A 13,080-nucleotide genomic window follows, 5' to 3' on the forward strand; every position below is an offset into this window, starting at 1 on the left:
GGTCCACATGGCTAATATTGCACTTTTTTTTTTTTTTTTTTTTTTTTAGTGTTTGTTATACCCACATGGCTTATTTGGGATGTTTTACATGCTGTGTTTGAGCTTAGCATACATCTTAGTAGATGGGCGGAGCCTGTTTTCGCGCCTCAGTTGCGCAGTTTCCTTACAGGCAGTAGCATTCAGCTCCGGTTGGGCCCAAACTAATTACTCCTGTACCGGAGTGATTTGGAGTGTCTTCTAACAATCCCTGGGGGCAGGTAGGCGCCACAGGAGGTGCGGATAAACGTTAAGAGTTTTAGTCAAAACGTCATTATCCTTATTAAATAATTTGTTTAACTGTCCTTACTTGGGGTGCAATATCCGAATGCTTTTTAGGGCAGAATTATCTCAAAATTGTGCATCTGTGTTTAATTCTTAGCGGTTTTGCAGAACTTTGCGCTTTTTTAATTTCTTAAAGGCGCAGTACCGTTTTTTTGTTAAACTGTTTTATACTTTCAAATAAACTGTTTAACTTTTCTGTGGTGTTGCATAGCCTGTTCAACATGTCTGACATTGAAGAAAGTCAATGCTCTGTGTTTAGAAGTCGTTTTGGAACCCCCTCTTACATTGTGCCCTTCTTGTATTGAAAGGGCCCTACACTGTAAAGGTTACATTTTAGGTAATGAAAGTGTGTCTAACGATGATGTTCAGTCTGATATGCCACCTAATTCTCCCCAAGTGTCTCAACCTTTAACGCCCGCCAAGTACTTCTAGTGCGTCTAATTCTTTTACTTTGCAAGATATGGCTGCAGTGATGTCTACTACCCTTACAGAGGTATTGTCTAAACTGCCAGTTTTGCAGGGTAAACGCAGTAGGCCGGGTTCTGATGTAAATGCTGATCCCTCTGATGCCCTAGTGGCTATTTCCGATACACCCTCACAGTGTTCTGATATGGGGGTCAGGGATTTTGTGTCTGAAGGAGAACTTTCAGAATCAGGAAATGTATTACCTCAGATTCGGACGTCTTGTCCTTTAAATTTAAACTGGAACACCAACGTCTGTTGCTCAGGGAGGTTCTGGCGACTCTGGATGATTGTGACCCGATCACGATTCCCCCAGAAAAATTGTGTAAAATGGACAAATATTTGGAAGTACCTACTTACACGGATGTTTTTCCAGTTCCTAAGAGAATTTCGGAAATTGTTAAGAAGGAATGGGATAGACCAGGTATACAGTTTTCTCCCCCTCCTACTTTTAAGAAAATGTTTCCCATAACTGACACCATGCGGGATTTTTGGCAATTGATTCCCAAGGTGGAGGGAGCTATTTCTACTTTAGCTAAACGTACAACTATACCCATTGAGGACAGTTGTGCGTTTAAAAACCCTATGGATAAAAATTTGGAGGGTCTTCTAAAGAAAATTTTTGTTCACCAGGGTTTTCTCTTACAGCCTATAGCTTGCATGGTTCCAGCAACTACTGCAGCTGCTTTTTGGTTTGACGCCCTGGAAGAGTCTCTGAAGGTTGAGACACCTTTTTAGAGGACATTTTAGACAGAATTAAGGCTCTTAAGCTAGCAAATTCATTATGACGGAGGCTGCTTTTCAACTTGCAAAGTTAGCAGCGAAAAATGCAGGCTTTGCCATTGTAGCACGTAGAGCGTTATGGCTAAAGTCATGGTCGGCTGACGTATCGTCTAAATCTAAGCTTTTGACTATTCCCTTCAAGGGTAAGACCCTATTCGGGCCTGAACTAAAGGAAATAATGTCTGACATTACTGGAGGTAAGGGTCACGCCCTACCTCGGGACAAGAGCCTCAAGATGAGGAGTAAACAAAATAATTTTCGTTCCTTTCAAAATTTTAAAGGAACATCCTCTGCTTCCCCTTCCTCCACTAAGCAGGAAGGGAACTTTGCGCAATACAAGGCGGTCTGGAGACCTAATCAGAACTGGAATAAAGGTAAACAAGTCAAAAAGCCCGCTGCTGCTACCAAGACAGCATGAAGGGGCAGCCCCCGATCTAGTTGGGGCAGACTCTTTCTTTGCTGAGGCTTGGGCAAGGGATGTATAGGATTCCTGGGCATTGGAAATTGTGGCCCGGGGTATCAGTTGGATTTCAGAGACTCCCCCCCCCCCCCCGGGTAAGATTTCATCTTTCACGATTATCTGTAGACCAGACAAAAAGGCGTTCTTACGCTGTGTAAAAGACCTCTACACCATGGGTGTAATTTGCCCAGTTCCAGATCGGGAACAAGGGCAGGGGTTCTATTCAAACCTTTTCGTGGTTCCCAAAAAAGAGGGAACCTTCAGACCGATTTTAGATCTCAAGTGTCTAAACAAGTTTCTCAGTCCCATCGTTCAAGATGGAGACTATTCGTACAATTCTGCCTATGATCCAGGAGGGTCAATACATGACCACGGTGGACCTGAAGGATGCGTATCTTCACATCCCTATCCACAAGGATCACCATCAGTTCCTGCGATTGGCATTTCAGGACAAACATTATCAGTTTGTGGCCCTGCCCTTCGGGTTGGCCACGGTTCCCTTCACAAAGGTTCTAGGGTCTCTTCTAGCGGTTCTCAGGCCGCAAAGCATAGCAGTGGCGCCCTATCTGGACGATATCCTGATTCAGGCGTCAACATTTTATCTGTCCAATTCTCACACGGACATAGTGTTGTTATTTCTGAGAACTCACGGTTGGAAAGTGAATGTAGGAAATAGTTCACTAGTTCCACAGACCAGAGTTTCATTCCTAGTGGAATGGGGATTATGCGAATTTATCTCCTCCGATAAATCTTGATCAAGAGACCAGAGACTCCTTCGGTGGTGGTTGTCGCAGGACAATCTGTCCCAAGGGATGTGCTTCCGCAAACCATCTTGGGTAACAGTGACGACGGACGCCAGTTTTCTGGGCTGGGGTGCAGTCTGGAATTCCCTGAAGGCTCAGGGTGTGTGGACTCAGGCGGAGTCTCAATTACCAATCAATTTTCTGGAACTGAGAGCGATATTCAACGCGCTGCTGGCGTGGTCTCAGTTGGCTTCGGCCAAATTCATAAGATTCTAGTCGGACAATATCACGACACTGGCATATATCAATCATCAGGGGGGAACAACGAGTTCTCTAGCGATGATAGAAGTATCAAAGATAATCTTATGGGCGGAGACTCACTCTGGCCATCTGTCTGCGATCTATATCCCAGGAGTAGAGAACTGGGAGGCGGATTTTCTAAGTCGTCAGACTTTTTATCCAGGGGAGTGGGAACTCCATCCGGAGGTGTTTGCAACCTTGATTCATCAATGGGGCACACCGGAATTGGATCTGATGGCATCTCGACAGAATGCAAACTTCCACGTTATGGGTCCAGGTCAAGGGATCCCCAGGCTGTACTGATAGATGTTCTAGCAGTACCTTGGTCGTTCAACCTGGCTTATGTGTTTCCACCTTTTCCTCTCCTTCCTCGTGTGATTGCCAGAATCAAACACAAATTTTAATAGCGCCTGTGTGGCCACGCAGGACCTGGTATGCAGATCTAGTGGACATGTCGTCTCTGCCACCGTGGAGACTGCCATTGAGAAAGGACCTTCTCATTCAAGGTCCGTTCCAACATCCAAATCTAACTTCTCTGCAGCTGACTGCTTGGAGATTGAACGCTTGATTTTATCTAAACGGGGTTTCTCTGAGCCGGTCATTGATACCCTGATTCAGGCTCGCAAGCCGGTCACTAGAAAAATTTACCATAAGATATGGCGTAAATATCTTTATTGGTGTGAATCCAAGGGTTACTCATGAAGTAAGATCAGGATTCCTAGGATTTTGTCTTTTCTCCAAGAAGGATTGGAGAAGGGATTATCAGCTAGTTCCTTGAAGGGACAAATTTCTGCTTTGTCAATTTTGCTTCACAAGCGTCTGGCAGATGCCCCAGATGTTCAGGCATTTTATCAGGCTTTAATCAGAATCAAGCCTGTGTTTAAACCGATTGCTCCGCCATGGAGCTTGAATTTAGTTCTTAATGTTCAAGGGGTTCCGTTTGAACCCATGCATTCCATAGATATTAAGCTGTTATCTTGGAAAGTTTTGTTTTTAGTTGCTATCTCTTCTGCTCGAAGAGTTTCGGAGCTTTCTGCATTGCAATGTGATTCCCCTTATCTTATATTCCATTCTGATAAGGTGGTTTTGCGTACTAAACCTGGATTCCTTCCTAAGGTTGTTTCAAATAAGAATATTAATCAGGAAATTGTTGTTCCTTCTCTATGTCCTAATCCTTCTTCTAAGAAGGAGCGTCTGTTACATAACTTAGACGTGGTTCGTGCTTTGAAGTTTTACTTGCAAGCAACCAAGGATTTCCGTTAAACATCTTCTCCGTTTGTTGTTTATTCTGGGAAGCGTAGAGGTCAAAAAGCTACAGCTACCTCTCTTTTTGGCTGAAAAGCATCATACTTTTGGTATACGAGATTGCTGGACAGCAGCCTCCTGAAAAGATTACGGCTCATTCCTCTAGAGCTGTGGCTTCCACATGGGCTTTTAAAAACGATGCTTCTGTTGAACAGATTTGTAAGGATGCGACTTGGTCCTCCCTTCATACTTTTTCCAAATTTGATACTTTTGCTTCTTCTGAGGCTATTTTTGGGAGAAAGGTGCTTCAAGCAGTGGTGCCTTCCGTTTAGGATCCTGTCTTGTCCCTCCCTTTCATCCGTGTCCTAAAGCTTTGGTATTGGTATCCCACAAGTAAAGGATGAAATCGTGGACTCGGTATATCTTGTAAAAGAAAAGGAAATTTATGCTTACCTGATATATTGATTTCTTTTACGATATACCGAGTCCACGGCCCACCCTGTCATTTTGAGACAGGATTTATTTTTTATATAAACTTCAGTCACCTCTGCACTTTAATGGTTCTTTCCCTTTCCCTTCCTATACCTTCGGTTGAATGACTGGGGGGAGTTAGGGGAGGAGCTATATAGCAGCTCTGCTGTGGTGCTCTTTGCCACTTCCTGTTAGCAGGAGTAATATATACCACAAGTAAAGGATGAAACCGTGGACTCGGTATATCGTAAAAGAAATCAATTTATCAGGTAAGCATAAATGTCCTTATTTATTATGCTAGAAGCAAGTAGAGTAATTACTTGGCAAACACTGTGTATTTTACCTGTTAATATATGCTTGAATGTATCTAGTAATGTTCACCTCCCATAAGGGCGGAGTATATTTGGTTTAAAAGGCGACCAAGAATACGTCAATTTACACAGCCCTGAGGAAGCCCTGTCTCTCTTGTGACGAGGGGGCGAAACGCCCGTCGACAATTGGCTGACCGTTTTCATGTGACCAGACACGCTTGTTTGCTTGTGGATCGGAGCAGAGTCACTTAGGTGTGCCACAAAAGTTTGTGAGCTGAAATCTATTTGGGTCTTCTGGAATTAAAACAGAGCGGCATAGAGGCTTGGAGTTCGATAACATAGCAGATTCTACATACATCCGAAAAAATCATCCGTCTGATGGAAGGAAAGGAGGTTCAAGTTGGCAGTAATCGGGTGTAGTCGACAGCGGGATACGGATCTATATACACAGTATCCTCCTGCATCTTTGATTTTTGCCTGTGTTTCCTAACCACCTTGCTTTTACTTTGCTGTGACTTTTGCTTTGACTAGACCAAGTTAGGTGCAGTTGACAGAGGGATATAGCAACTAATATGATATCCTCCTGCATCTTTACTTGTTTAAACCATTCATCGCTGCAATACAAATCTTTGCTTTCTGTGCCGCAAGACATAACACACCTTTCTGCCAAATCTGGCTCATGTGTCTTGAACGCAAATGACACTTTGCAAGTTGCAACTTAATATCTCCTTATTATAAAGAGAACTTGATACCTTATCCATCATTGGCTATTTTACCTATAATAACATATATGGACTATTTTGGTATTCCAGGTACCTTTAGAACATCTGCATTATCATTGATGTTGTATGCATTTAAAGTGTTCCTGTATTAGAATTTCACTATGCCAAAATATAGCATATTGTCTGCTAGTTTTGTAGTTAAATTCATGATATGCTTATGATATAGGTGGCTATGCACATGAGCAGTAACTCTATATGTACAGTTTACTAAAACCTTGTTGGTCTGCACACTTTAAATGAGACCTGCATTTTGTGCATAATTTACCAATCTTTCCATAATTGTCATTCTTACTTAAGTATATCTCCTTTTATTATATAAAAAGTTGTTTTTCCACAAGGAAGTTTGTCTTGGTATATGGACCGGTCCAAGTAAAGTCTAGTGTTTAAATGCACTGTTTACTATGTATTTAATACTGTTTTTAAAACATTTTTCACTATCACATGGTTGTTGCCAATTTTGTTGAGCCTGAGCTCAGCACGGTGTGTGAATAAATACTACCACTTCAAATGCAAATTGTGTTGCTTAGTTTATTTTTTTTGGAAAAGAGTGCTGAATTCCCAGTCTTTGAGGTTTTATTATATACCTCTTTCGTTCTTTATGCTTGCCTGATATAATTTTAAATGGGTTTGCACCACATTTACTGAGTTTCCTTCTCTTAAATTATACTTTAGAGTTGGTATTTTGTAGTGTACTTAGTAGGCTAGGTATACTCTTGCAACACTATACTATTCTATCAATTTTTTTTCCATCCACAATATTATATATATATATATATATATATATATATATATATATATATATATATATATATATATATATATATATATATATATATAAAATCTATCTCTGTTAAAGCCCTTTTTTTTCTCTAAGACCATGTTTTATCTAAAATGTTTAGCTATATTTTAATTTCTTTAATTTTGAATACATTTATTTTTAAATGCAACTTTAAATTGGTTTTAAATGCAACATTAAATTGGTTTTAAATGCAACATTAAATTGGTTTTAAATGCAACATTAAATTGGTTTTAAATGCAACATCAAATTGGTTTAAAATGCAACATTCATTGGTTTAAAAAAAAAATGGATGAAAAGATGCCTTTATTTTGCTGCAGCGTTTTGACCTCGTAGCCAATAGCCGTGCGGGCCTACAGCATAATGTTGATCGGCCAGCATGACTTTTGGCTAATAGGTGGAAATGTCACCTCATTGAAAAAAATGAGCAGTGCTGTGGGCCATCAGAACCGCTTAGCTAAGCAGTGAAGCCGCAGCGAAATAAAGGCCTTTATTTTTAGTTATGGTAAATCCTAGCGTTTTTGAAATGCTAGGATTTACCATCACTTTAACCAATGTTAAATGTAACAGTTGATGCTTTTTATCTTTGCACATGTCAATTTTTTTTTTTTGTCTCTAGAAATGACTCTAAATACAGGAAATATAAATTTCAAATGGGACCCGAAAAGCTTAGAAATACGGACTTTAGCAGTTGAGCGGTTGCTTGAGCCACTAGTTTCTCAGGTATGTAAATACTGGTTCTGTGTGTCTGTTAAATGTGTTGTGAAATTCATCATTTGCTTTTCTTTTTGTGTTTGTGCTTAATTATGAAGATTATATATGCCACCAGCTGTATAAATGTAAAATAAGATGTCTGGCCATTGTCATTTTTCAATGAACCTCAAGGCAGCCGACTTAAGTGTCCCTTTTAAAGAGGCAAGCTCAAACATTTTCTAAAATCACCCAGAGGTATTTCTTCAGATTGTTCAAATGTGGGAGCTTCCAGAAATAGATCTGATGGCGTCTCATCTAAACAAGAAACTTCCCAGGTATCTGTCCAGATCCCGGGATCCTCAGGCGGAAGCAGTGGATGCATTATCACTTCCTTGGAAGTATCATCCTGCCTATATCTTTCCGCCTCTAGTTCTTCTTCCAAGAGTAATCTCCAAGATTCTGAAGGAATGCTCGTTTGTTCTGCTGGTAGCTCCGGCATGGCCTCATAGGTTTTGGTATGTGGATCTTGTCCGGGTGGCCTCTTGCCATCCGTGGACTCTTCCGCTAAGACCAGACTTTCTGTCGCAAGGTCCTTTTTTCCATCAGGATCTCAAATCCTTAAATTTAAAGGTATGGAGATTGGACGCTTGATTCTTGGAGGTTTCTCTGACTCTGTGATTAATACTATGTTACAGGCTCGTAAATCTGTATCTAGAGAGATATATTATAGAGTCTGGAAGACATATTTCTTGGTGTCTTTCTCATCATTTTTCTTGGCATTCTTTTAGAATTCCGAGAATTTTACAATTTCTTTAGGATGGTTTAGATAAAGGTTTATCCGCAAGTTCTTTGAAAGGACAAATCTCTGCTCTTTCTGTTCCTTTTCACAGAAAGATTGCTAATCTTCCTGATATTCATTGTTTTGTACAAGCTTTGGTTCGTATAAAACCTGTCATTAAGTCAATTTCTCCTCCTTGGAGTTTGAATTTGGTTCTGGGGGCTCTTCAGGCTCCTCTTTTTGAACCCATGCATTCATTGGACATTAAATTACTTTCTTGGAAAGTTTTGTTCCTTTTGGCGATCTCTTCTGCCAGAAGAGTCTCTGAATTATCTGCTCTTTCTTGCGAGTCTCCTTTTCTGATTTTTTCATCAGGATAAGGCGGTGTTGCGAACTTCTTTTGAATTTTTACCTAAGGTTGTGAATTCCAACAACATTAGTAGAGAAATTGTGGTTCCCTCATTATGTCCTAATCCTAAGAATTCTAAGGAGAAATCGTTGCATTCTTTGGATGTTGTTAGAGCTTTGAAATATTATGTTGAAGCTACTAAGTCTTTCCGAAAGACTTCTAGTCTATTTGTTATCTTTTCCGGTTCTAGAAAAGGCCAGAAAGCTTCTGCCATTTCTTTGGCATCTTGGTTGAAATCTTTAATTCATCATGCCTGTCGAGTCGGGTAAAACTCCGCCTCAAAGGATTACAGCTCATTCTACTAGGTCAGTTTCTACTTCCTGGGCTTTTAGGAATGAAGCTTCGGTTGATCAGATTTGCAAAGCAGCAACTTGATCCTCTTTGCATACTTTTACTAAATTCTACCATTTTGATGTATTTTCTTCTTCTGAAGCAGTTTTTGGTAGAAAAGTACTTCAGGCAGCGGTTTCAGTTTGAATCTTCTGCTTATGTTTTCATTTACACTTTATTTTGGGTGTGGATTATTTTCAGCAGGAATTGGCTGTCTTTATTTTATCCCTCCCTCTCTAGTGACTCTTGCGTGGAAAGATCCACATCTTGGGTAGTCATTATCCCATACGTCACTAGCTCATGGACTCTTGCTAGTTACATGAAAGAAAACATAATTTATGTAAGAACTTACCTGATAAATTCATTTCTTTCATATTAGCAAGAGTCCATGAGGCCCACCCTTTTTGTGGTGGTTATGATTTTTTTGTATAAAGCAAAATTATTCCAATTCCTTATTTTATATGCTTTTGCACTTTTTTTCTTATCACCCCACTTCTTGGCTATTCGTTAAACTGATTTGTGGGTGTGGTAAGGGGTGTATTTATAGGCATTTTAAGGTTTGGGAAACTTTGCCCCTCCTGGTAGGAATGTATATCCCATACGTCACTAGCTCATGGACTCTTGCTAATATGAAAGAAATGAATTTATCAGGTAAGTTCTTACATAAATTGTTTTTTTGACACGATGAGTCCACGGCCCGCCCTGTTCTTTTAGACAGGTACTGGGTTATTGTAAACTTCAGACACCTCTGCACCTTGGCTTTTTCTTTCTCTTCCTAACTTCGGTCGAATGACTGGAGTGGGAGGGAAGGGAGGAGCTATTTAACAGCTCTGCTGTGGTGCTCTTTGCCTCCTGCTGACCAGGAGGTGAATATCCCATTAGTAATTAAGATGATCCATGGACTCATCGTGTCAAAAAAGAAATTTATCAGGTAAGCATAAATTTTCTTTTTTACCTCCGTGATTACCTTGTATCTAAGCCTCTGCAGACTGCCCCCTGGCCTTATCTCCGTTCTTTAGGCAGACTTGCATTTTAGTCAATCAGTGTTGACTCATAATTAACTACACAGTAGTGAGCACAATATTATGTATATGGCACACATGAGTTAGATCTTTCAAAATGCACTGAAATACGAGGTGGCCTTCAAGGGCACATAACGTAGCATATGAACCTACCTAAGTTTAGCTTTCAACAAATAATATCAAGAGAACACAAATTTATAAAAGTAAATTGCAAAGTTGTTCAAAATTATTATTATTGGCTAAAATCAGCCAGTACCTTTTCTCCTACATTGGTGTGTCCGGTCCACGGCTTCATCCTTACTTGTGGGATATTCTCATTCCCTACAGGAAATGGCAGAGAGCACACAGCAAAGCTGTCCATATAGCCCCCCCTCTGGCTCCGCCCCCCAGTCATTCTCTTTGCCGCTCTGTACAAGTAGCATCTCCACGGGGATGGTAAAGAGTATGTGGTGTTAGTTGTAGTTTTATTTCTTCTATCAAGAGTTTATTTTAAAATAGTGCCGGTTTGTACTATTTACTTTACAACAGAAAGTGATGAAGATTTCTCCAACATAGGTGTGTCCGGTCCACAGCGTCATCCTTACTTGTGGGATATTCTCTTCCCCAACAGGAAATGGCAACGAGCCCAGCAAAGCTGGTCACATGATCCCTCCTAGGCTCCGCCTTCCCCAGTCATTCTCTTTGCCGTTGTACAGGCAACATCTCCACGGAGATGGCTTAGAGTTTTTTAGTGTTTAACTGTAGTTTTTATTCTTCAATCAAGAGTTTGTTATTTTAAAATAGTGCTGGTATGTACTATTTACTCTGAAACAGAAAAGAGATGAAGATTTCTGTTTGTAAGAGGAAAATGATTTTAGCAACCGTTACTAAAATCGATGGCTGTTTCCACACAGGACTGTTGAGAGGAATTAACTTCAGTTGGGGGAAACAGTGAGCAGACTTTTGCTGCTTGAGGTATGACACATTTCTAACAAGACTTGGTAATGCTGGAAGCTGTCATTTTCCCTATGGGATCCGGTAAGCCATTTTTATTAAATGAGAATAAAGGGCTTCACAAGGGCTTTAAAGACTGGTAGACATTTTTCTGGGCTAAAACGATTGATATATAAGCATTTTTAATACTTCATAGTTTTGAGGAGTTATTTTATTCTTGGGAATTATGTAAAATAACCGGCAGGCACTGTATTGGACACCTTTTTCACTGGGGGCCTTCTCTAATCATAGGCAGAGCCTCATTTTCGCGCCTCTATTGCGCAGTTGTTTTTGGGAAGCAAGACATGCAGATGCATGTGTGAGGAGCTCAGATACATAGAAAAAGCTTACCGAAGGCGTCATTTGGTATCGTATTCCCCTTTGGGCTTGGTTGGGTCCGGTTCCGTTATTTTAAGAGTTAAAGCTTCCAAATTTGGTGTGCAATACTTTTAAGGCTTTAAGACACTGTGGTGAAATTTTGGTGAATTTTGAACAATTCCTTCATATTTTTTCGCAATTGCAGTAATAAAGTGTGTTCAGTTTAAAATTTAAAGTGACAGTAACGGTTTTATTTTAAAACGTTTTTTGTACTTTGTTATCAAGTTTATGCCTGTTTAACATGTCTGAACTATCAGATAGACTGTGTTCTGTATGTGGGGAAGCCAAGGTTCCTTCTCATTTAAATAGATGTGATTTATGTGACACAAAATTTAGAGAAAATGATGCCCAAGATGATTCCTCAAGTGAGGGGAGTAAGCATGGTACTGCATCATCCCCTCCTTCGTCTACGCCAGTCTTGCCCACACAGGAGGCCCCTAGTACATCTAGTGCGCCAATACTCCTTACTATGCAACAATTAACGGCTGTAATGGATAATTCTATCAAAAACATTTTAGCCAAAATGCCCACTTATCAGCGAAAGCGCGACTGCTCTGTTTTAGAAAATACTGAAGAGCATGAGGACGCTGATGATATTGGTTCTGAAGTGCCCCTACACCAGTCTGAGGGGGCCAGGGAGGTTTTGTCTGAGGGAGAAATTTCAGATTCAGGGAAAATTTCTCAACAAGCTGAACCTGATGTGATTACATTCAAATTTAAATTGGAACATCTCCGCGCTCTGCTTAAGGAGGTGTTATCTACTCTGGATGATTGTGAGAATTTGGTCATCCCAGAGAAATTATGTAAGATGGACAAGTTCCTAGAGGTCCCGGGGCCCCCCGAAGCTTTTCCTATACCCAAGCGGGTGGCGGACATTGTAAACAAAGAATGGGAAAGGCCTGGCATACCTTTTGTCCCTCCCCCTATATTTAAGAAATTGTTTCCTATGGTCGACCCCAGAAAGGACTTATGGCAGACAGTCCCCAAGGTCGAGGGGGCGGTTTCTACTCTAAACAAACGCACTACTATCCCTATAGAAGATAGTTGTGCTTTTAAAGATCCTATGGATAAAAAATTAGAGGGTTTGCTTAAAAAGATGTTTGTTCAGCAAGGTTACCTTCTACAACCAATTTCATGCATAGTTCCTGTCACTACAGCAGCGTGTTTCTGGTTCGATGAACTAGAAAAGTCGCTCAATAAAGATTCTTCTTATGAGGAGATTATGGACAGAATTCATGCTCTCAAATTGGCTAACTCTTTTACTTTAGACGCCACTTTGCAATTGGCTAGATTAGCGGCGAAAAATTCAGGGTTTGCTATTGTGGCGCGCAGAGCGCTTTGGCTAAAATCTTGGTCAGCGGATGCGTCTTCCAAGAACAAATTGCTTAACATACCTTTCAAGGGGAAAACGCTGTTTGGCCCTGACTTGAAAGAGATTATTTCTGATATCACTGGGGGTAAGGGCCACGCCCTTCCTCAGGATAGGTCTTTCAAGGCTAAAAATAAACCAAATTTTCGTCCCTTTCGCAGAAACGGACCAGCCCCAAGTGCTACATCCTCTAAGCAAGAGGGTAATACTTCTCAAGCCAAGCCAGCCTGGAGGCCAATGCAAGGCTGGAACAAGGGTAAGCAGGCCAAGAAACCTGCCACTGCTACCAAGACAGCATGAGATGTTGGCCCCCGATCCGGGACCGGATCTGGTGGGGGGCAGACTTTCTCTCTTCGCTCAGGCTTGGGCAAGAGATGTTCTGGATCCTTGGGCGCTAGAACTAGTCTCCCAAGGTTATCTTCTGGAATTCAAGGGGCTTCCCCCAAGGGGGAGGT

At 40.9% G+C, this 13,080-nt stretch overlaps 1 protein-coding gene across 2 annotated transcripts in view; it reads left to right on the top strand.

Moving 5' to 3' along the window:
• CTNNA1 (catenin alpha 1) overlaps window positions 1-13,080 on the top strand; it is a 177,369-nt gene that overhangs the window by 49,253 nt on the left and 115,036 nt on the right. For both annotated transcript variants that reach the window (XM_053718551.1, XM_053718552.1), the window contains one exon: window positions 7,294-7,397. In XM_053718551.1, the coding sequence (XP_053574526.1) occupies window positions 7,294-7,397 (104 nt within the window). The remainder of the gene's footprint in view (window positions 1-7,293; window positions 7,398-13,080) is intronic.

This window comes from Bombina bombina, chromosome 6 (genome assembly GCF_027579735.1).
Source record: "Bombina bombina isolate aBomBom1 chromosome 6, aBomBom1.pri, whole genome shotgun sequence".
Taxonomy (NCBI): Eukaryota; Metazoa; Chordata; class Amphibia; order Anura; family Bombinatoridae; genus Bombina; species Bombina bombina.